General features: G+C 38.9%; 1 protein-coding gene across 2 annotated transcripts; it reads right to left on the bottom strand.

The window, feature by feature from the left end:
• Nucleotides 1-486: 486 nt before the first annotated feature.
• Nucleotides 487-18,793, bottom strand: ctdsplb (CTD (carboxy-terminal domain, RNA polymerase II, polypeptide A) small phosphatase-like b). 2 transcript variants are annotated; one of them, XM_084118770.1, is made up of 8 exons: nucleotides 18,058-18,668; nucleotides 12,828-12,988; nucleotides 12,560-12,592; nucleotides 10,828-10,929; nucleotides 7,619-7,675; nucleotides 6,386-6,478; nucleotides 5,386-5,571; nucleotides 487-2,714 (listed from the first exon to the last, which is right to left on the bottom strand). In XM_084118770.1, the coding sequence occupies exons 1-8, from the start codon at nucleotides 18,131-18,133 to the stop codon at nucleotides 2,589-2,591; spliced, it is 834 nt and encodes a 277-aa protein (XP_083974896.1). In that variant the 5' UTR covers nucleotides 18,134-18,668; the 3' UTR covers nucleotides 487-2,588. The 2 variants fall into 2 exon arrangements, with proteins under 2 accessions (XP_083974896.1, XP_083974897.1); XM_084118771.1 differs by lacking the exon at nucleotides 12,560-12,592 and having other exon boundaries at nucleotides 18,058-18,793.
• Nucleotides 18,794-22,795: the final 4,002 nt, after the last annotated feature.

The raw sequence follows: 22,795 nt of genomic DNA, 5'->3' as shown, positions 1-22,795 counted from the left end.
GCTCTTTGGATCATTTCAAATCATGGAGAACATCATGAGGTTAAACAAATGTGTGGCATTCATGCAGCTCAAGTGCCACTGCCATTAAAGCAAGAAAAGAAATCAGATATTTTGAAGTTCATGTTAATTTTTAAATTCAACTTTCCCTCAACTCATTATAGTGATATTATTTGCAGTTAATGTTGAAATCAATTTTTCAAATTAAGATATTTTTCTAACCTACTAATGGAAGATATTAGGACAAAGTTTTGTTGAAGGTGAAAAACAATTTTTTTATAATCCATTTTTTTGTTTATAATCATTACCCCAAGTAAGCGCAAGCAATTTCTTGCATGCTGATTCTTTAAAAATTAAAACTACACAAAAATATCTCTTAAGATATGTTAAGAGACACCATTCAAGCGGTGACATTTATTTAGAAGAAATGGAAAGATCTGAGGATACTGGACTTTTAGTTCACAGCAATATAAAAGAATGCATTGTGGGTTGTTTTTTTTAAAAAGGTGCTTTAATATAACATGTCAGAGTCCGGAAGAAAACTTGCAACAACCATGAATTCAACTTGAAATATACTCCAAACACCAGCACTGTACAGCCTCTCCAAACTGATTTCAAGCCTAGAGTAAATCGTGTCTGTATGGCTTACTAAAAAACATCAAAGAAAATAAGGCATAATTTAATTGGATGTGCCGACTTAAAACATTGACGTGACATCATGAAAACAAAGTGTATTAAAAACAGCACCTGACAGTTTAGAAGTGAAAAACACATTGAGAACAAAAGTAAATAAAAACCGTGAGCAAAACCAATAGTGTTTCAACGCTGCCAGATCACCTGGAGATTGTATTTAAAAAAGGTGACATTCACAAATGTGATAAGTATTGTGTTTAACGATTAGATATAAAGCTAGAACAAAATTAACAAGCCAAATCATCCAGGCAGCTAGAAGATCTTCAGCAACCACGATTGAAGGAGAGGCTGTAGAGCACGTCAACAAGCAGAAAACAGCATACATCTCAAATACTGACAGAAGACCATAAAAGTGAGAATGGATTGCTTTCAGTCGCCTGCCGCCGAACAGGATGAAGAGAGATGCAGAGAGGTAGACGAAGAAAGACGGAGGAAAAAAAACAAACAGGACTGAACTGTGACGTGGCGGACTCTGGGCAGAGAGAGAAAGAGAGAGAGGTTATTGCCTGTTCAGCTGCTCCTCTCATCTTAGGCACTGCGGTGATGCAGAGTCTGCACAGCTTGCGCCGAACACTTTTGAAACTGGTTCTCAAAGCCACAATCTCATCAGGAGAAAAGGCCTCCGTTTAGCTCTACAGGAGGGCTGCGCTGCAACAGGACAAGGGCAAACCCTTTAAGGACCGACTGCGACTAAAAGCGCATCCCATGGATGATGCTCTGGCACAAGCTGCACAGCGCTCTAGTCCCTGGGCTGGTACTGGTCGTACCTACAGGGAGGTCTTTTGTAGTGTAGTGTACAGTGGTAGCAGCAGCAGGGTATGCTTTAAAACAAGTTGAAACTAATTTAAAAAATATAAAGATGATGGACCTGTACCAATTCGCAATGACCCGATGAACAAAAATAATTAAAAATGATAAAAGGGATACATTTGCAATTGTGCATCCTGGCTTCCATAAAGGGCACATCCCCTTACTAATACAACCAGGGGGGGGAACAACTGCAGTGTCTACGCTACTTCACCAAAAGGCATTTAGCGACTAAAATTCTATGTCGACTGGGCAAACAATTTTTGAAATGTCCAAACATTTGTCTTCAGCACCAATATTAGCATCTGGATTGTTTGCTGAAAACGGAACGTACTTCAGCATCGGATTGCGAGACAAACTATTAGTGATTGGCACGATACAATCTTGGGTTTAAGATTGTTACTCCTAGGTAAGTTGGCAAAAGAGGCCGCGGTATACGAGACTAGTAACCTAACAAGTGCAAATGCATTCCTTTGCTCTTAGAAAACAAACTAAACATATACGAGTCTAGATAATAGTATCAGTCTATATAAATGGCACAAGCTAAAGCAAAATTGAAAATAAAAGGAGCACAAGAAGAACAAAGATGGTGACGTGTACCCAGCTTTACATAATTAAAAATCTCTGGCCTCTTTAACAGTGCTTTTATAAAAAGAGACTGACCTGCCTCCGTTTTAAAGCATATAATTCTTGTAAAGATTAGGTTCTCTGGAAATGTCATGTACAAAATGTTAATTTCCCCCCATAAAAATGACATTCAAAAAAGGCACTTTGTTGGGTCGGAGAGAAAACCCCACAGTCCTTTAACCCTACGGATTTCTACCTGCATAGCAACACCTCAGAGAATGGTTATGACTTGAATATTTTCATTTCAAAAAAGGAAAGAAAAAGTTGATTTTTTTTGGTTTATCATAAGCACTTTTCAAAAGAGAAATATTTGAGTGTCCACTAAATGTAAAAAGTCTGTTCATGTCACTGTGTGCGTGTCCTGGGTGGGGGCGTGGGTGTTCTCGGTGAGGTGAGGACTGCAGGCTGGAGGAGAGAGGAGAGAGGAGCTGGGATGGGCTCTCCACTGGCCCCTCGTCAGGCTGCTACCTGCCCCTCAGGTTCTGTAGCACCCCGTACACGTCCTCCTCTTTGCTCAGTCCCTCAAAGAAAGGCAGCAGGTCCAGGAGCTCTGTGTCAGTCATGTCATCAAACCATGACTGCACGGGAACCTTCACAAGATACACATACACACAATTAGAACCTGACATTAGAGCTTTTCACATTTGAAACGGTTAACCCTGGATCATTCTAAACCCTGGGTTATCTTTATTCAAGTTTAACTGCTCACATTATACCCGGGGTTAACAGTTAATCCTGGGGATTCAAAAGCTGCTGTTTCACACTGCACATTTCTAAACCCCGGGTTTAAGTCCTTTTTGCATATTTGCGGTGTTAATGTTACCTGACCTGCACGTGACCTGTTTACATAAAGGCTCTAGCATTGTGCATCCTCATATTACACATTTCTGAGAGAATACAAAGGTAAGAATGACAGTCACTTCTTCCCTCCAATTGTCACGTTTTCCATCGCCGTTTGGCATTTTTCCTATCATACGCAAAAATTACTGTTTATATTAGGGATGGGCTAATAGATACTGACGTCGAGTATCGAAAGTATCGATACTCAAATAAAAATATCGATACTACAGTGTTTTCTTTTACCAGTTATTTTGTTTATTTGACAAGAAATTGAGTGCGTACAATATGCATTGAATTGGATGAATAACCTATGTTAGTGAATAATTGTGTAGTAGAACTATTTTCCTGCTCATCTGAACACACGCAAATGCTGCAAGTCAGAACCAATCAATCAATCACAGAGAGCGTTCACACACTGCCGGCAGTCAAACAGGGCTGCGTTTCCCAAAAGTATCTAAGAAACCATTGATGCTTTTGGGAAACACAGCCCAGAACAATGCTTAACAGAAGACAGAAAAACACATGTTTGAGTTATTTCACAATAAACAAATTGAAATTGTAGCCTACATAATCTGTGCAACTAAATTGTTTTAAATTGAATGTTAAAAGTTCATACTGATGTTCTATTCTGTAACTAATTTTACTATGAAACATACCCTGTCAGAATAAAAAAAGTTGCGTTTTATGGGTGCAACAGCCTGTCACTGGCAGTCCCTTATAAAAACGAACATTAGTGACCATTGTTCAACTAGGCCTATAATATTTTGTAGATTTCCATGGTTACCACTACAAGTAAACATTTTAACCATGTGTAAACAAAAATTATATTCTTATAAGTTCCAATTAAGGCGTCTTGATGTTAAAATGCCTTTCAAATATAATGTTAAGTGGGTATCATTACCCATTTTACTCTTAGTAAAATAAGAAATTAATCTTATTTCTTAATTATTCTTATTTCTTTTTATTATTTTAATTTCTTCTATGTAAAGCACTTTGAATTGCCATTGTGTATGAAATGTGCTATATAAATAAACTTGCCTTGCCTTGCCTTAGTAATTCAATAATTTAAGAAATTTTAAAATGTAAAAGTTTTTTTCAGTTTAGAGGTATTGTATCGGTATCGACGATACTAGCCTTGAAAGTATCGGTGTCTTATCGAAAACAAGTGGTAAATAAGTGGTATCGCCCATCCCTAGTTTATATACATTGCGCAGTGTTTCCATGACTGCCCAAAGCACATGAATATAAAGCACGTGATTGGTTGTCAGTTGCTAAGCATCTAGTTGTAACATTCTAAGACTGCATTGCGGTGCCAAACTTGTATAGTTTGAAACGATGTGGAGTTAAAAGTAACACCCAGAGCAGGGTTTCATAACCCTGGGTAAAAATTGGTGCAAACTCCCCTTTTAAATTACAAGTATGAAACGATCCTTTAAAAGCGGTGTTTAGTGCGATGATAACCCGGGGTAAAGCATGGTGTGAAAAGTCCAATTGTGTTATAACCAGATGATACAAGTGATAATCCTGTCATCCATGTTATGAAATGTCACTGATCCAAAATATTGGATAATATACACAACTGTATATTAAACATAAAATGTTCCTTTGGCATATTGTGCAAAAAATATAATTTTATATATATATATACATACAATTTGCCAGAAACTTGTTGCACCAGTTTAGGACAGAGTGTAAATTGTTGCTAAAACTGAGGTAGGTACTAAGAGAATTACAATCTTGGTACAATCATAAGGAATTTAACAATCTGGTTCCATAATTCTTTCTTTCTTTTAACAACTGGTGATTTCCCCAGAGGTTTGCTATTTTGAAGGATACATGGTCAATTTTTCAGTGAATTTCAGCTTCACAGTAGCCACAGCTGGAGCTACTTTTGTCTTTGTAATTGATATGACATGAGATTCACAGGCGAATGACATGTGCAAGCAATTTAAGAAATCCGTCCGGACAACTCTTACTAATCCTTTAATAATGACTTATATTTGGTCAAAGACATGGTTTGGAAGATGAATTTTTTTGCACTCTCGCATTAATAAGATTTTGTTTTGTTTTGTATCCCACAAAAATGTACAGTGTAGCTTTAACTACACATGGTCAGACAACCAGTTCAACAATATGAACCAAGTCTCACAAGCCTAAAGAACAACATAACAGTAAGTTGTAAGCTGTAAGCTGTATGAGTTTGATTCACTAAAAAGAATCATTTGGGGGTCAGACTACTTTGGCTGTGCTGTATAATTGTGATTCGCTAAAAAAAAAGACTGATTCAGAGACAATCGTTCAGGAATCAAACTGAATGCTATAGGTTTTTTATTTTTTTAATGCAACTCAGTCCTCAACCCTAATAAAGAAGTCCATAAGTAACCAAACTACTTAAGAGTTTCATCAGCAATCAAAACTCACAGCATTTTCAGGATGGAAAATGTAGGAAGCAGGAGAGTTGTCCACAATGATGACGTTCCTGAGCTCTCTCCCGAGCCGACTAAGGTCTTTGACATAGTTCCCTCTGTGGAAAACGCAGGATTCCCGGAAGAGTCGCGCCCGAAACACCCCCCACTGGTCCAGCAGGTCAGCCACCGGGTCGGCATACTGAAGCACACACAGACACAACAGACACTTAGACAAGTTAAAGGTGTGTTTTTTTCCAGTAGCTCATGCACTGATTAAACTGCAGGGTCACTGTGGAATTGTCCAGTTGCTCCCTGCAACAAATATAAATATAAAACAGAGAAAACACAAGCTGCTAGGGCAACTTAACACTATTTCCATGTCTATGCAAATGAAAACGTCTACAAAGAGGACTGTAAGGAAACCTACAAAACCATAGTCAGATACATGCTACTAAAGCGAATGAGCCGTTGCGTCCTCGATATAACAGACATGGAAGCAACCAAGACACGTGATCTAAACTACAGTGGGCCGCATACAGCTAATGTGTCACTTACAGGAATGAGAAGAACAAAACACAGAGACATTAGCTACAGATACGGTGACAAATGAAACTTCACAGCATATCGTAAAAGCGGCCAACCTCAAACAATGTGAGCTTTTTAAAGGTGAAGGCAGCAGCGACTGCAACTACTGGTACATGGCACGCATTTTGGAAGAGTCACAGTTGCCATAGAGACACTTACCCATGCATTAGCGGCTAAAACAAACGCAGGCCACACAGAGACAGAGAGGGGGGGTCAGATATTAGCAGAGCAGGTATGAATCAACACCCACCCAACAGACCTTAAATCACCCTGCAGGGCTCTGGCAGGTATATCACAGTACTTTCTCCCTTAACTAACATTCAGACTGTTTCAGCCAGTGAGGTTTTGTGCACTGTGAGAGTAATGAGATGCTGACTGACTGACTGTCTTTTGACATGTTTGTTGGTGTCACAGTGTAGTGGACAAACCTTGGCTAGACTGGCTGTGAAAAGCACACATTCAAACAGCTCGCCCATTTTCTGCAGGAACTCGTCAACGTGAGGCCTTTTGAGCACATACACCTACGGAGGGGAGATATTATGAGCCATTTAAGTCCATTTGAATGATAATAAGTGCTCATAATAGAGTTCAACAGTCGAGTTCCGGAAGTAAAAACTCCATTCATTTTCTTCATAGGGAAATAGATTTTTAATCATAACTTGGAAACCTTTTTTAGACAGCCCTACTTTGAGCTTTGAGGTTGTTAATCGACGGTACACACCTCTGTTGAAGCCGTCAGCCCGCATTATTTCAACTTATTTTTAAAATTAGTGTTTAACAGCGGAATTCCTGGTGAAGAACTACATTAGCCATGATGCTGAAATAACCAATTTTTTTAATCCCTATGGGAAAAATGAATGGAAAAAATACTTCCGTAACCAACACAGCTGCAAAAGTGGACGGCCACTGTTGCACTCTATACATGTATTGTAATGTATAATACTAATAATGATAATAATAATAATAATAATCAAATCTTTATAAAACAATATAATACAATATATTACGTATATAGTACAATATTGTCATTAACAGAGCCATTTAAGTCAATTTAAATGATAATAAATGTTCATAATCCATATAATAATGAAGTCTTTAACATGTAATATAATATACAAAATAATACAATGTGATACAATTGTGAAAGAGCAATTTAAGTTAATTAAAATAATACATTTTCATAATACATATAATAATCTTTATGAAACAATATAATATAATATCTAATATAATGATACACAGAGCCATGTAAATTATTATTTTTAAATAATAAATGATCTTTATAATTTATAAAACCTATTATAATAATAGTAAAATATTTATCAAATAAAAAAAATTTATCTAAATATAATAACATAATATATCCAAAAGTCATGTTCTCGTTCTTCAAAACACTGAGAAACACAAATCAAGCACAAATGATTTGCATCAGCTCCAGGATGACAAACGGCTGCCACCTAGTGCAAGTAATCATGAATAGGCCTCCCAGGACAGACAGCCTATCCTGGATTACTTGAACAAGGGAACAGCCACTCAGCCATGTTCACCACTCCATCCAATGAAGTTGACACGGACATAAAACCCGTAAATGGCTTCATAATTGCTATAGAACACACTAGAATGTAATTTGAAACCTGTGCATGTCTCCATCAATTCTGTACCTGATGCACTGTGCCATCTATCTCCACTGGGACGATGAAATCAGCATTGCTAATAGGCTATGAGAGAGAAACAAAAGCAAAACAGTGTTATGACCCAGCTTCAGATGGAGACAAATGTAGAGGAAGTGATCCAACTAAGCCCACCCAAAATACCTGAAAAGCCTTTCAGGCAGTAGGCATGAATCTTATTAAATACTCATGTTTTGTACTATGTCATGCACTGGCTCAATAAGCTTCAAATATGTTTTTATTTAATGTGGCTATTGCCAGAGTTATTCGTTTTCATTTCAACCATTGTTCTACTGAATGTGTGAGCATCACTCAGGCTGTATCCTTCTCTACCTTAAAAAATCCATCTTTCAAATATTGCTTTTAAAAACCAAAAATCTTTTTGCTTTTAGCTTCCGGCAGACGGCCGTACGCATCAATTTACATCCTACGGCATACATTGTCAAGTGTTACTCTTTTGCCGTTATGTCGAGGCCGTCTTGTGCAGGCCGTCTGTTTCATGCGTTATCTTGTATTTAAATAATAAATCAAGTGAGCTTATTTGTCACTTCAACTATCTCAAAACATTATACAGCAATAAACTAACAGCTGATAAACAAGATGACAGCAATCAGAGGTTACTGATGTGTGTTACTCCATTTACTTATAATTTGCATAAACGCACTGAAAGTGCAGTGACAACAAACTGTGCTCTTTCAATACAAACCTTTGAGTATGGCACACCTCACACATTTGTCATACAAGCATGACTGAAATCACAGACAACTTAACCCTGTACAGCCTGACATATGAAATAACAAAAGGTTTTGAAAAAAAGGTTTTGTTGAGTATCATATTTGATACATCAGGCTTTTATTTTTAGAAGAAAATATGAAGCATACACTTCAAGGTTTTTTCTTTTTTTAGAAGCCCAAACTGAGCAAAAATATGCCTTTTTTTGCAGAATTTATTCCCAAAAGGATGAAATTATGATAGCTTGTAATGTACTGTAAATTAATGAGATCTTTAAGGCAGTTTAACCCCTTAACTGTCACCGTCCCGTATACGGGACGCCTAACTTTACTTCCCTATATTACTATTTAATCCTAATCTAATTATGACAAACTATATATCGTTGGAAAGTTCTAAGGCTCCTAAATAGATATTTAGGACTGTTTTTTTGTTATAAATTATGTAGGAACAGAAATAGATGAATTTATGACAAGAGTGCACCTCAAAAAATCTACATAATAACAGGAATTCTGACCTTCGTCACAAAAAGTTGACGCACACACTTTTAATAATTGATATGTTGGTTTTTATGCTAAAATTTCATTAGAAAATATATAATCTAGTATTTGTCAATAAAAAATTATAAAATAATATTAACTTCTAAAAAGTATAATATATATATTATCCTCTAAAATATTGTATTATATTTTTTATCGCTTTTTTGTATTATATTACATATTTTATTAGTTATCATAAATTAGGTATCATTTGAAAGCTTACGATCTCAGAATTCATCCTGTGAAAACTGTTTTGAAATTGGACATTGTGTTACCATAGAAACGGTACTCTAAATTATTTTATCAGGCTCCTCCCCTTTTGGGCATCATTATGTTTCATAATTTATGATCAAAATATTTTCTAATCTTGACAAAACACATATTGTCAGAAAGGTCTGAGTCTCAAGATTCCATATTTTGTGACAGAAGTGATATTTGGACAGAAATTTATTAATTTGTTATGGTAGAATGCATACAGTAAAATTCAATGGAATTCAATGACACCCGGTGGCTATTTTTGGTAATACGCCTAAACAAAATCTCATGGGAACTTCATTTTTTGTGATATCAACTTCAAATTTGGAACACAACTTGGTTAGATATATGGCTTTGATTTTATAGTAATTTTTTGGTAAAACATGTTTTGTAAAATATATATTTTATATAAAATAAAAATATTAAATAAATTATATTTGATTTAATGTAAATTTAAACTTCCATAACTTTTTCATACTTTAATTTTTTGAAGTGCTTTCACTTCAGCAATAATCTGCTATTTTTTACCTTTAAAACAAGACCAAACTTAGGTCTATACTCCAAAGCATTCTTAAATTACAACCATTTAAGCTTGAATAGTGCATTTTAATGTCCATTCTCAAAAGGGGGGGTGACAGCTAAGGGGTTAACATACTACAAACATGAAATAATGTCTTATCAAAATTATATTTAAATGCTTAGTTTAATGATCAAAGCTCTGTAGCTTTCATTTTGGCAATTCATTTTGACTGACGTAGATACATTTTCCTCAAACGTCTAATGCGTTTGAGTATATTATATACTCAGATTTTAACATGATTTTTCTAAATAATTTGTTTTTGCTTCATATCTTGAAATATTACAAACAATATGAACATTATTATGTTTGGTTTATAAAATTCATTATAGATTTCACACCAAAGAGACAAGTGTACCAAAGGGGGATTTAAAATTAAACTAAAAGGCCTTTTACTTGCTAAAAATGTATGAGCTCATCAATCAGAGGAGAGAAGACATGTAGTAGATTATGCACAACAGGTTTTTCAGCAAAGTTCATCATTTTGATCATTCAGAGGCCTTAGAATTTTGCATATCAGATATGATACAGTATGCTTTATAGGGTTAAACTCTGTTATAAGACTACCCCATGCCAAACTTCTGAGCTTCACAAACAGATCGAGATGATAAAAAGCTCAAGTTTCTCTTCTACTCTCTTTCTAGCAGCAGAGACAAATGAGCCCTGACTGGTCCGCCACTAAGCATCACAGGAAGGTCTGCCCGCATGCATATATATCTCTGACGCAAATAGGTCACCGTGGGTCACCGTCACTGAGCAAAATACTGAGAGAAGTCAGTTTCATTGCATTTGTGACCCATTCCTGGTTGCCTTTCTCTGGAAAAATACCTGACACTGTTGAATGAGAACTGAACCGAGTTAGACGATGACATAATTTTTTGCAGCTTTATAGATGAAATAAACTAATTTAATTATTGATGATCTTTACAACGGAACTGAATCAACACAGAACTGACGTCAGCTGAACAACAGCCGAAATGCATCAATTCCCTGTTATTGCTGTACAGCTGCTTTGAAACAATCTGTAGCCTATTGTATACTGAACTGTATACCTGAAAAGGATCTGGGCTAGTTTCTACAGGCAATAATTAATGAATTACCTTAAACGAGCTGTGCACCAGAGTCTCATCCAAGTCTATTACCACGCACTTCTTCCCATAGTCATTTATGTTAACCTCAGGCAGGAGGTACTTCTCTGGAGGCTGTGGAAATGCAAAACAGAGTGAGTTAGCATGATAAACATGGAGCAGATTCAGCGTAATGAGTGAGAAATGAGGCACGGGAGTTTTAGCCGCGACGTGTTAGACTGTTATTAAGCAAAATGAGCAGAAAGAAGCACGAGCCCCAACCATCTACACATTTCCTCCGGGAATTGTAAGGGAAAGCTTCAGGCATTTTAGGAAGTGAGTTTCCTGAGCTGCACAGATGACGCGCATGCTGTAACAACCCAGCTCTTTCCAAGCGGATGTGGAAAGGATTATGGCTGTGCGTGGGGATTAAAAGGTTTTTCACACATTAATCAGAGATGCAGGATGGGTAAGGTTAGAGTGCGAGAGTGACTACAACACTGGCTGTCTGTATGAAATCCCATCACTTTATTATGCTGCAGGTGAATGGGTCCCTCTCCTGATCCAGTTCTCTAATCCTAGCTGCACAGTCTCAATTCAAGCAGAGGCAATTTTGTTATAGCGGGAGGCAGTATGCCGTTGAGTCTATCTAATCTAAATCCCTGTCTGTTTAATGGGATGAATCAAGCTTAGGAGGAACTGCTGGAGTGCAGTCATGATCTTGGTCCGAACTGCTGAATGAACACAAAGACACCAGAACACTTACAGTTCGGCTGGTCGCGAGTTCCTGTTCAGTACACAAACAACAGTACAGCAAATCATCAGCAGAAGCTTCATTGGGGGATTGTGTGATCACTACTTCTAAAATCTTATGGCAAAATCATTAAGGGATTGATCATGAGATCTGATCTTCCCATCTGGACTTCAACAGCCTACCATTGAGATTAATAATCATAATAACCCCAAACTTCTGAACGGTAGTGTACATTTAAATTTGTATGCCTTGCAAACTTAAATGTTTGGGTTTTTTGTGATGTACTCTACACTGTTCTTGTACATTCCGCTGATCTATCTCCAAGATAGATTATCTAGCTGGATAACATAAAAGTATTTTTTGAGAAAGTCCTCAAGGCATCAGTAATAGTATGTTAAATGACGAACCAAACAGTAATGTTTGGCTTCGCATGCCATAGTCAACAAAAATATTATATGAATGTACGACGATAGATTATAGCTGTAAAATTTCCAGCTCGCTTCAAAAACTGTGAAATGAAACTAAAGATTAATGAAAAATCTAATTATTTATAGCAAATATAAAAAATGCATTGCTAAAAATAGGCCAGTGAAAATATTGGCATGGCAAGTAAAAAGTAGCTTGACTGACCAGCAGAAGAAAAACATTCAATTGGTGAAAGTATTGCTCAGCACCTTTTAACAGACTAGAACACGTGAAATAAACACTTGCATTATCAGATCAGAAGTAGTCATACTCCCAATAGTTAAAAAGCTGGAGGGGAGGGGGGGCATAGTCAACACATGTTGCTAAATGCCTTAGCCAATAATTGTGTGGAAAAACATTAAGCTTTCCAGTCACCACAGTAGTAGTAATATACGGTGTATGAAAGCATTAATCAGGCAAAGTGCATCACTGTCCACAGAACCGCTTGAAAAGACGATTTGAGAGTACAGTGGTGAGACGCTCATGCATGCCGGCATGCGAGAGCACACAGACAGATGACACAGAGTGGAGTGGAGTCATACATACACTGGGGATAGGGATGACCTCAACCTGGTCACACTGGGACATGAGATGAAGACAGAGGAAACAAACAGGAGAGGAAATGAGGTGCTGAACCACAAGACAAATGGACTATAATTAAGACACATGTGATAGAGTCTGCACAGATAAAAAAAAAGAGAGAGAGTTGTGATTACTTCTATTTAACATGAGGAAAACACACATGACGGCGAGAGTCTCTGGATCAATACTCATCTGATCTTCTGTAATAAAGAGGATGTGTGGGCAGTCTCACCTTTGGTGGAGCTCCGTTCTCCTCCACAGGTGGCGGCAGAGGACTGCTGTTGTTGTTGGGGGTGGTGGGCGGCTCGGCATCGTAACTCCTCAGGCAGCAGAACAACGAGCTGAAGATGCTGCGAGTCCTCTTCTTCTTCAGGCTGCTGTTAGACAGCGAAACTACAAAAAGAACAGACAGAGAGAACATAGGTTTAAAACAAATGACTACAATAATAATTTACCAAGGATGCATTATATTTTAGTGACATATATATAGTACATATATAGTACAGGCCCAAAGTTTGGAAACATTACTATTTGTAATGTTTTTGAAAGAAGTTTCTTCTGCTCATCAAGCCTGCATTTATTTGATCAAAACTACAGAAAAAAAATGTAATATTGTGATATATTATTACAATTTAAAATAATTGGTTTTCAATTTATTATACTTTAAATTATCATTTATTTCTGTGATGCAAAGCTGAATTTTCAGGATCTTTCAGGATATATATATATATATATATATATATATATATATATATATATATATATATATATATATATATATATATATATATATATATATATATATACACATACACACACACACACACAACAGCATTCAAAAGTTTGTGGTCAGAAAGATTTTTTTTTTTTAACGAATTTTCTCACCAAGCTCCCCAAAGCTGGATTAATTTATTAGATTAAAAATACAGTAAAAAGTAATAAATAGTTGTAACTCTAAAACTTACTTCTACATAATAATACATACTTGTGGCTATATACATTTAATAAAGATTATACAGAACGGCAAGGGTCAGAAGTTATAAATTAGAGTTTTAATGTTTATGAGTTATATTCATTTCAGTCAGTGAAACGTATCCACTTTTCCTACGCCCCATGATCCTTTGCCTGTATTATGGGAGTAACTTCCGTTAAACTGTAACCAATCAGCGAAAGGTTCGCTCTATGAATGAAATAAGCATTTTCAAAACTGGGTGCAATGAGATGACATTATTCTACTCACCCTGCAACCATCGAACATTAAAAGAACATTTAAAAGTGTAAAAGCATTAACAAATTACTACCACAGACCATGAATAACCCAATTATTTTCACAGGAATATAACGGACGTGTTAAATATTACTGTAGTAATATATGTTACATGTCTGTATAATGCAACACATTGCCTCAATCAAAATAGTTAATTAACTACAAATTGGAACATTAAGTGATTATACAGTGATTTTCATCATTGTGACAGACAATAATTATTATATCTACCTGCTTTAGAAACATTCGAGTAAACACTGGTTATAGGGATTAAAAGTGAAAAGGGAAGACAATTACATTTTAAAGCATCTGTGTGAAAACAAACCTGGAAAAAGAGAAAAACAAGAGATTCTCAGTGCATTCCAGGGAATTATTCTAGGGATATAACGTTAATTAAATTGGGAGAGCAGCAGACCACAAAAGCGCAGTATATGTTGTCCTTTTTAATACTGTTACAGTGGAATACAAAGGTAAAAAAAATATATATATTAATGAGGAAAAGAATGCAGCGACTGAAAAAAGCTCTTGCCATAGATATTCCTGTCATACCACGTCACATTAAAATACCAAGCGTTACGTTTTTCTCTTGAAGTCTGAACACGAAGAAATTTTTAGAGCTCATTCAGTCAAACTGACGGAAAAAGATTTTTTTTTGTGTGCTTTTTTTACGTTGAACTTGCCCAAACCGGAAGTGCCACCCATAAACTAAAACGAAATAGGCTCGTTAGGAAAAAGGTGGATGATACATGGCATATAAAGTTCAATAACACTCATTTGGGACACTTGATGGTGGGAATGCCTGACACCCTTTAGGGAAATGGTTTTCTCCCAGTCAGGATGTCACATGATGGCATCTTTAATTAAAAGTCCAGACTATTACAAATGATTAAGGACAGGCTTTACACCAATACACTGCACATAATGAGGCGACGTCAAAGCGCCTAGCAGTTCTCCTCTCCTCATTCACACACACACACACTAATAATAATCTTCCTTCATTCCAGCGCCACAGCGGAGGCTCTGAATGTTAACACTGAGGTCACCAGCAAGTAAAGGCCCTTTAAAAATAGTGACAAGCAGAAAAAAAAAAATGAAACTAGACCCCACTCGCTTACAAACCCCACCCCGTCCCCTTTAGGCTCCTAAACCCTAGTCCCTCCACTCATTGGCTGCCGCCTCCAGCACCATTTTAAGGGACAGAGGCTATTTTCCCTCGTTCCTGAAGCTTCACTGATGACTTCAGAGGTACAGACGAGGGGGAATATTTGAGGGAGAGAGGGAAGAAGAGAGGAGGGCAGCAGCAGCAGCGGAGGAGGGGCTAAGAAAACAACCAGCCAATGAGAACCATGCATTCCTCTCCCGCCCCTTTAGCCACCATCTCAAAGGTTCAGCTGCTGAACATCTCAAGCTTTTCACCGCAAAATACAAGAACCTATGCAATACATTACACTAACATTTTTGAATTGCATTAAATTGCATCACAAACTGGAAAGATTGGGCTGATTTTTACAGCAACAGGACTGAGCTTATTAAAAGACAGCACTTTAAGTAGACTTTCAATAGTTTTGATTAAGAAAGCAGCTTCTAATCATGCATTGCAGTGCTAGGATCATTTTTCATAAGTGGGAGGACAACAGCTTGTCTTCACTCAGGAATATTGGAGGAAGTGTCAGAAAGCATGTTAAGCATCATGGTAAGAAGAGGTGTAAAAAACACATGATATTTAGGTCAACTGAGTAGCCTGTCACAATGAGAGCGGCTTTGCAATGCCACAACAACAACAAAAATCATAAATGTGCATCTGTCTGTAAGCTTACTTTTATTTAAATGCCTTTACCACATCTAAAGAGCAAAAATTTGACTGCAAAGCATCCAATGAACAAAGTTATATAAACTATTGCCATATGCACTCCAAACAAGTAAAAGAATAAAATGCAGTAAAGTACAGGACGTTTTACATAATTGTGGGCAGAATGCAAAAAAGATCCCTGTCAGGCAACGGGCCAGAGACATTGATCACTGCGGCAGACTATCAGATGCCATCAGAGCTCAAGAAGCTGGCTTAAAAAAATCCTGTAATTACTACTGACTTTAATTACTTCTGGTTTAATACTAATCTACATGTTGGAAAGAATCATTAATGGCTTTGAAGAGGGAACTCTGGTCTGGATGAGATCAAGGCAGTATATGCGAGTCACAAAAGGCATTTAAGTGTTGCCTAACATGCCATCAAAAGCGCAAGGACCATTTTAGATTGTTTAACTTTATTCTGTGCTGTTTTGAGAGGGCAGCTGTTGAAGAGCTTCTCCACTCAGCCACCCAGAGGTCAAAGGTAAAGCTCTGGAAGTGCTCCATCCAAATGCCTGCTGTCACAGAGCCGGACATCCTCAGATGAGCAGCCCTGCAAAACTGTAACATGTATTTTATCTAAAGGGATATTTCCACCAAAAAAATTATTTCTGTCAATCACTCACCCTCATATCATTCCAAACCAGTAAGAATTTCATTTATCTTGAGAACAAAACATTTTTAATGAAATCTGAGAGCTTACTCTCCATTGACAGCTAAGCAACTACCACTTTTATGCTTCAAAAAGTTCATAAAGAGATTGTAAAACTAATCCATATGAATTGAGTGGTTTAGTCCAAATTTACCGAAGAGACATGATTGTTTTATATGACAAACAGATTGAATTTAGGCTTTTATTCACATAAACATACATCAGTTGTGGTAAACGGAAGCTCAAGCATGTTCGCTTGACATGTAAGAAACAATGAGGTTCATTCTGATGTTAGGCAGCAAGTTTGAGCTTCTGCAAGAACCAATGAGGTAAATTTATTGTGTTATGCAGCATGTTTGAGCTTCCTCAAGGAACCAATGAGGTTTGTTCTCGTGCGTCAAGCACGTTTGGTTGAGCTTTTGTTTATGTTTGCCGATCAATGATTATATGTGAATAAAAGTTTAAATTCAATCTGTTCATCATATGAACCGATTAAGTCTCTTCAGAAAATTTGGAATAAACCGCTCAATTCATATGGATTAGTTTTACGATCTCTTTATGAACTTTTTGAAGCGTCAAAGTGGTAGTTGCTTAGCTGTCAATGGAGGGACAGAAAGCTCTCAGATTTCAAAGAGATCTTCATTTGTGTTCTGAAGATGAACGAAGTCTTACGGGTTTGGAATGACAGAATTTTCATTTTGGAGGGAAATATCCCTGGTAAGGCAAGACACTATCTGCATTTTTCATGCACCGTTTAATTTTTTTGATTTTGGGCTATTTTGTTTTCATAACATGTAACATGTTCATAAAACATCGAGACTGGTGAAAAAACTTTTTCAGCTATTTTTCCAGATTTTTGGAGTAATAAAAATAGATATCCAATATCCCCTCAGTAAAAATGTTTAACTTAAATCTGTCGACAAAAAACAAACAAAAAACTTTTATCCAATGTTCCGATTTCTTTTCTGTAATTTCTTATTTAATAATTTATTTTGCCTCATTTGCATATTTAAACAACATTTCAGAAAACTTGTGCAAAACAGTCTTAGTGTACTGTACTTTTGATGCTGGGTTTAATCAACAAGTTATGTACGTACCCTATTCATCAGTGGTGTCTTGCCTTAAAAACTAAAAATGTGCTTTTTGGCACGTAAAATGTTTGTTCGCATCCTGACCTAAACAGCGCCATCACAAAACTGACTTGCCTGTTTTGTAAAACAAAATTTTGGGCAACTAAATAACATATCTAGCCTACTTAATTCCTGCTGACTTGACTGAAAGAACTAACTTACAAGTCAAAAGTCCGCCGCTTCTTAAATAAAACATGTGCCCTTTAAAGCACTCAACTTATGCAAGTCTTGCCCCGTGACAGAAAGAAACATGTTTACGTTGGTCTCCATCCACATCCACGCTTACACAGCCAAAACTTTCGCTCTTTACATTGCGCCTTTACGACGACTCAATTATATAAACACACTCGGTGATTGTTTTGCATAAAATGTAACATGTTGTCATATGAAAGCATATAAAAAAAATACCAAAAAAACACTATATCCTCGTCTATGTTGGTCTAAACAAGAATGAAATTATTATTGTCCGCGGACGCAGGCTCGCAGCCCGCTCGTTTAAAATGGTGGGTAAAGCTAACAAAACGCGCAACAGCGACCAACTTCAACGCACAAAAACACCTCTCACCTTTCTCAGCATTTGACGAGAGTATCTCCTCCTCCTTAGGGTTCGTAACCTGCGTTATTATGGACGTGTTGTCCATGGAAACGAGATGTTAGCTCCTTTTCCAGCGAGTTCTGGCCGTGTCCGTGTTTCAGGTTGTGCTAACAGCTAGTCGAGTTAATGGCAGATCTCCAGCCAGCCAGCAGACTGCTGTCGCTCAGGCTAGCGTGGGCGAACGGACTGCACCCGACCACTAATCTTTGCGTTTTGTTGCATTAAAATACGCGTCGCGGACACACATTTGATCAATCAGCCCGTGCGGATACGCATTACAAAAATCAACTGCGCCAGCGCCGAATGGCTAATAAGTAAATGGAGATTGAATTGCTAAAATAAGATAGCGTTAGCGAGCTGACCATGAATCTCCGATTTTGGGCTGAATAACTGACCCGCGCGATGTCTGAACGCTCGCGTTTAAACTCCTGGAACTATAGCGGAGAACGCCGCGACATCTGTGCGCTTAAGCAAACGTCAAAAACTGCCTCTTCATGTTTTCCCGTGTTTTCTGATCTCTGCTTCCAATATGGAGACGGTGTGTGTTTGATGTTCACGAGTTAGAGCTGAGGAACGGCAGGAGGAGGTATTTTCTGGGAACCCCCTCCCTCATATTAAAAATAAAAGCACGGCCGGGGAGCGCGCAATCCGCCCAATGACAGGACAGGAGTCCTCACAAAGTCGACTGATCAACACTGACTCAACTATGGAACTAACACTAAAAAACAAAGTCCACTAAAAAGTCCAAATAAAACACACGATCACTTGGTCTGGTTTGCTTCGTGATCCTTAGAATGAAGAATAAGAGTGAGAGTTTAGAGAAGTAGGCTATAGCTCACAATAATGATTGTTTTGATGTCTTCCTATTGTTGTTTCTTATGTAGGCTATTGAGCAGCTTCAATATGCGAAGAAATGACCATCTGTCATTTACAGTAAAGAAATGGATATAGAATGTAAATGGGAATCACACTGTACAGAATAGAGTAAAACAAAGTGTGCCTGTGCCTGTATTATGAAGTGGGAAACAGACCGTAGGCCTATATTTCTGACTGTGAGGTTTAAATAGTAAAGGGCTTGCCTTTCCCTGTGCGCACTCTGCTGCTCAAAATTATTGTTGCACGTTGTAATATATCGCTAACATCTTTTCTGCCCCTTTCAAAGTTTTTATTTTATTCGTCTCTTCAGTCTCCATATTATGTAAAAAAAAAAGAAAAAAAAAGTAACAAAATGTAATGGCAACAACAAACAATCTGGTCTTTAATTTTGACACCCATATTAACACAAACAAATTAAATTGTCAAGCATTTCCATGTTAACCAATGCATTTTGTTTTGAATTATAGTTCTCTCTCTATATATATATATATATATATGTCAGGTTTCGTACAAACGAAGCAGGCAAGATGGCAAGTATGATATTTTAATAGCAGAATGGATCGGACACAGCGTGAAAGGTGAGTAAACAGGAAGTAGATAATTGGATGAAGCTTAACTGAATGATAACAAAGTCTCTCTTTCTCTTGCAGATGCAGATGATGAAGATTCTCTGAAGATGTACTGAAGACAGGCTGAAGAAGATCGGGATCGACGGCAAGTATGCCGGTAGGTGAAGTAGAGAGTCTCTCTCTTTCTCTTGCAGATGATGATGAAGGAGTTCCTTAGAAGACGGAATGATGACTGGCTGAGAAGATCAGGATCGAAGGTAGGTATACAGGTAAGTATGGCAGAAAGTCTGTGTCAAGAGTAGACGTATTGACGTATTTGACGAGACCAGACCAAGAGTGAGTGACTGAGTGCTGAATATAAAGGTAAGCTGGTGATGGGATCCAGGTGACGGTGATTACTACTTAGTGTAGAGTGAGTGCAGGTGTGCGCCATGGAGGATTCTGGGGAGTGTAGTGCAGAGACAGATGAGGAAGACAGACGGTGGATGTGACATTACTCCCCCCTCCCGCAAGGCACGACCCGCGCCAAAGGCAGCAGAACACGGGAGGGGGGGTGGGCATCCTGGAGTCCGTGATGGGGAGGTGGACCGGGTGTAGGTGGACGGACTCCAGGATGGTCCAGACGGCCATGGCGGAGCAGACTGGTCAGGGGGCCATGGCGGAGTAGGAGACCACCCCTCGGGCGGTCCTGGTGGAGACTTCCCTTCGGGCGGCCATGGCGGAGACCTCCCTTCGGGCGGCCATGGTGAAGCAGGCTGAGGAGGTGACCACGGCGGAGAGGACCCATCAGGTGGCCATGGCGGGATTGGGAACCCCAGAGGACTTATAGCCCCCCCCCCCCAAAATTTTCTTGGGGAAATTATCAGGCTCTGACACTGGGCTGGATGAGGCAGGGGGCGAAAGCGGCTCTGGGCTGGACAGGACCAGCGGCGAAGAGGGCTCTGAGCTGGACAGGACCAGCGGCGAAGAGGGCTCTGAGCTGGACGGGACCAGCGATGAAGAGGGCTCTGAGCTGGACGGGACCAGCAGCGAAGAGGGCTCTGAGCTGGACGGGACCAGCGATGAAGAGGGCGTTGAGCTGGACGGGACCAGCGATGAAGAGGGCTCTGAGCTGGGCGGAACCAGCGGCGAAGAGGGCTCTGAGCTGGGCGGGACCAGCGGCGAAGAGGGCTTTGAGCTGGACGGAACCAGCGGTGAAGAGGCTCTGTGCATGACGGGACCAGCGGTGAAGGCTCTGTGCTGGACGGGACCAGCGGTGAAGAAGGCTTTGAGCTGGACGGAACCCGCGATGAGGGCTTTACTGGGCTGTCGCTGTAAGCAGTCTCGGCTGGGCAGTCACTGTGAGCTGTCTCGGCTGGGCAGTCGCTGTGAGCTGTCTCGGCTGGGCAGTCGCTGTGAGCTATATCGACTGGGCAGACGCTTGCTGGCTCTGGCTCGACTGGGCAGATGCTTGCAGGCTCTGGTTCGACTGGGCAGGCGGCTGGCTCTGGCGGGCAGGTAGGATGAGCGGGTTTGGCTGGACTGATTTTGTGTGAAGCATACTGGAGAGCCCCTCTGACGGATATCAGAGAGGGGTCGAACAATTTCAATGTCAGATCAGAACTATTGAAAATTATCTTAAGTGCGCTGGGTATGGTAACCCCTTGGTTCGATTTGGGACATAAAGAGACCTTAGACGAGGAGGGCACACCAACAGTATAGGAAGATCCACACGAACTGAGCACCAATTCAAGATAACTCTCGAGGTTGAAACTAGAATCACCTACTGGTATCCATGGGGCAACGTGTGGATCTAACCCACTCCAAAACAAGTCCATTAATTGAACCTCACTCCAGGTGGAAAGGTGGCTGTAGAGCAGGAATTCCTCCATGTATGCTTCTATAGACCTGGCATCTTGAAAAATGGAACACAGGGTTTCCGTGGAGCTCTGCATTTTGGTCTGGTCTTCTGTCAGGTTTCGTACAAACGAAGCAGGCAAGATGGTAAGTATGATATTTTAATAGCAGAATGGATCGGACACAGCGTGAAAGGTGAGTAAACAGGAAGTAGATAATTGGATCGTGGGGTCTCAATGATCCTAAGAAAGGTGAGAAATCAGCCCAGAACTACACGGGAGGAGCTGGTCAATGACCTGAAAAGAGCTGGGACCACCGTTTCCAAGGTTACTGTTGGTAATACACTAAGACGTCATGGTTTGAAATCATGCATGGCACGGAAGGTTCCCCTGCTTAAACCAGCACATGTCAAGGCCCGTCTTAAGTTTGCCAATGACCATTTGAATGATCCAGAGGAGTCATGGGAGAAAGTCATGTGGTCAGATGAGACCAAAATAGAACTTTTTGGTCATAATTCCACTAAACGTGTTTGGAGGAAGAAGAATGATGAGTACCATCCCAAGAACACCATCCCTACTGTGAAGCATGGGGGTGGTAGCATCATGCTTTGGGGGTGTTTTTCTGCACATGGGACAGGGCGACTGCACTGTATTAAGGAGAGGATGACCGGGGCCATGTATTGCGAGATTTTGGGGAACAACCTCCTTCCCTCAGTTAGAGCATTGAAGATGGGTCGAGGCTGGGTCTTCCATGACAATGACCTGAAGCACACAGCCAGGATAACCAAGGAGTGGCTCTGTAAGAAGCATATCAAGGTTCTGGCGTGGCCTAGCCAGTCTCCAGACCTAAACCCAATAGAGAATCTTTGGAGGGAGCTCAAACTCTGTGTTTCTCAGCGACAGCCCAGAAACCTGACTGATCTAGAGAAGATCTGTGTGGAGGAGTGGGCCAAAATCCCTCCTGCAGTGTGTGCAAACCTGGTGAAAAACTACAGGAAACGTTTGACCTCTGTAATTGCAAACAAAATTGCATACAGCTGTATCATACAAATAAATAGTTAAAAAATCATACATTGTGATTTCTGGATTTTTTTTTTTATAGATTATGTCTCTCACAGTGGACATGCACCTACGATGTCAATTTCAGACCCCTCCATGATTTCTAAGTGGGAGAACTTGCAAAATAGCAGGGTGTTCAAATACTTATTTTCCTCACTGTATATATATAGCCTAGCTATATATTTTTTATGTAAAAAAAAAAAAATATATATATATAGCTATATATTTTTTATGTAAAATGTATATATATATATATATATATATATATATATATATATATATATATATATATATATATATAGGCCTCTCTCTCTCTCTCTCTCTCTCTATATATATATATATAGGCCTCTCTCTCTCTCTCTCTATATA

This window comes from Abramis brama (genome assembly GCF_963993115.1).
Source record: "Abramis brama genome assembly, chromosome: 7".
Lineage (NCBI taxonomy): Eukaryota > Metazoa > Chordata > Actinopteri > Cypriniformes > Leuciscidae > Abramis > Abramis brama.
The sequence above is the reverse complement of the archived record's forward strand: the minus strand, read 5'-3'. Positions and strand labels throughout refer to the sequence as shown.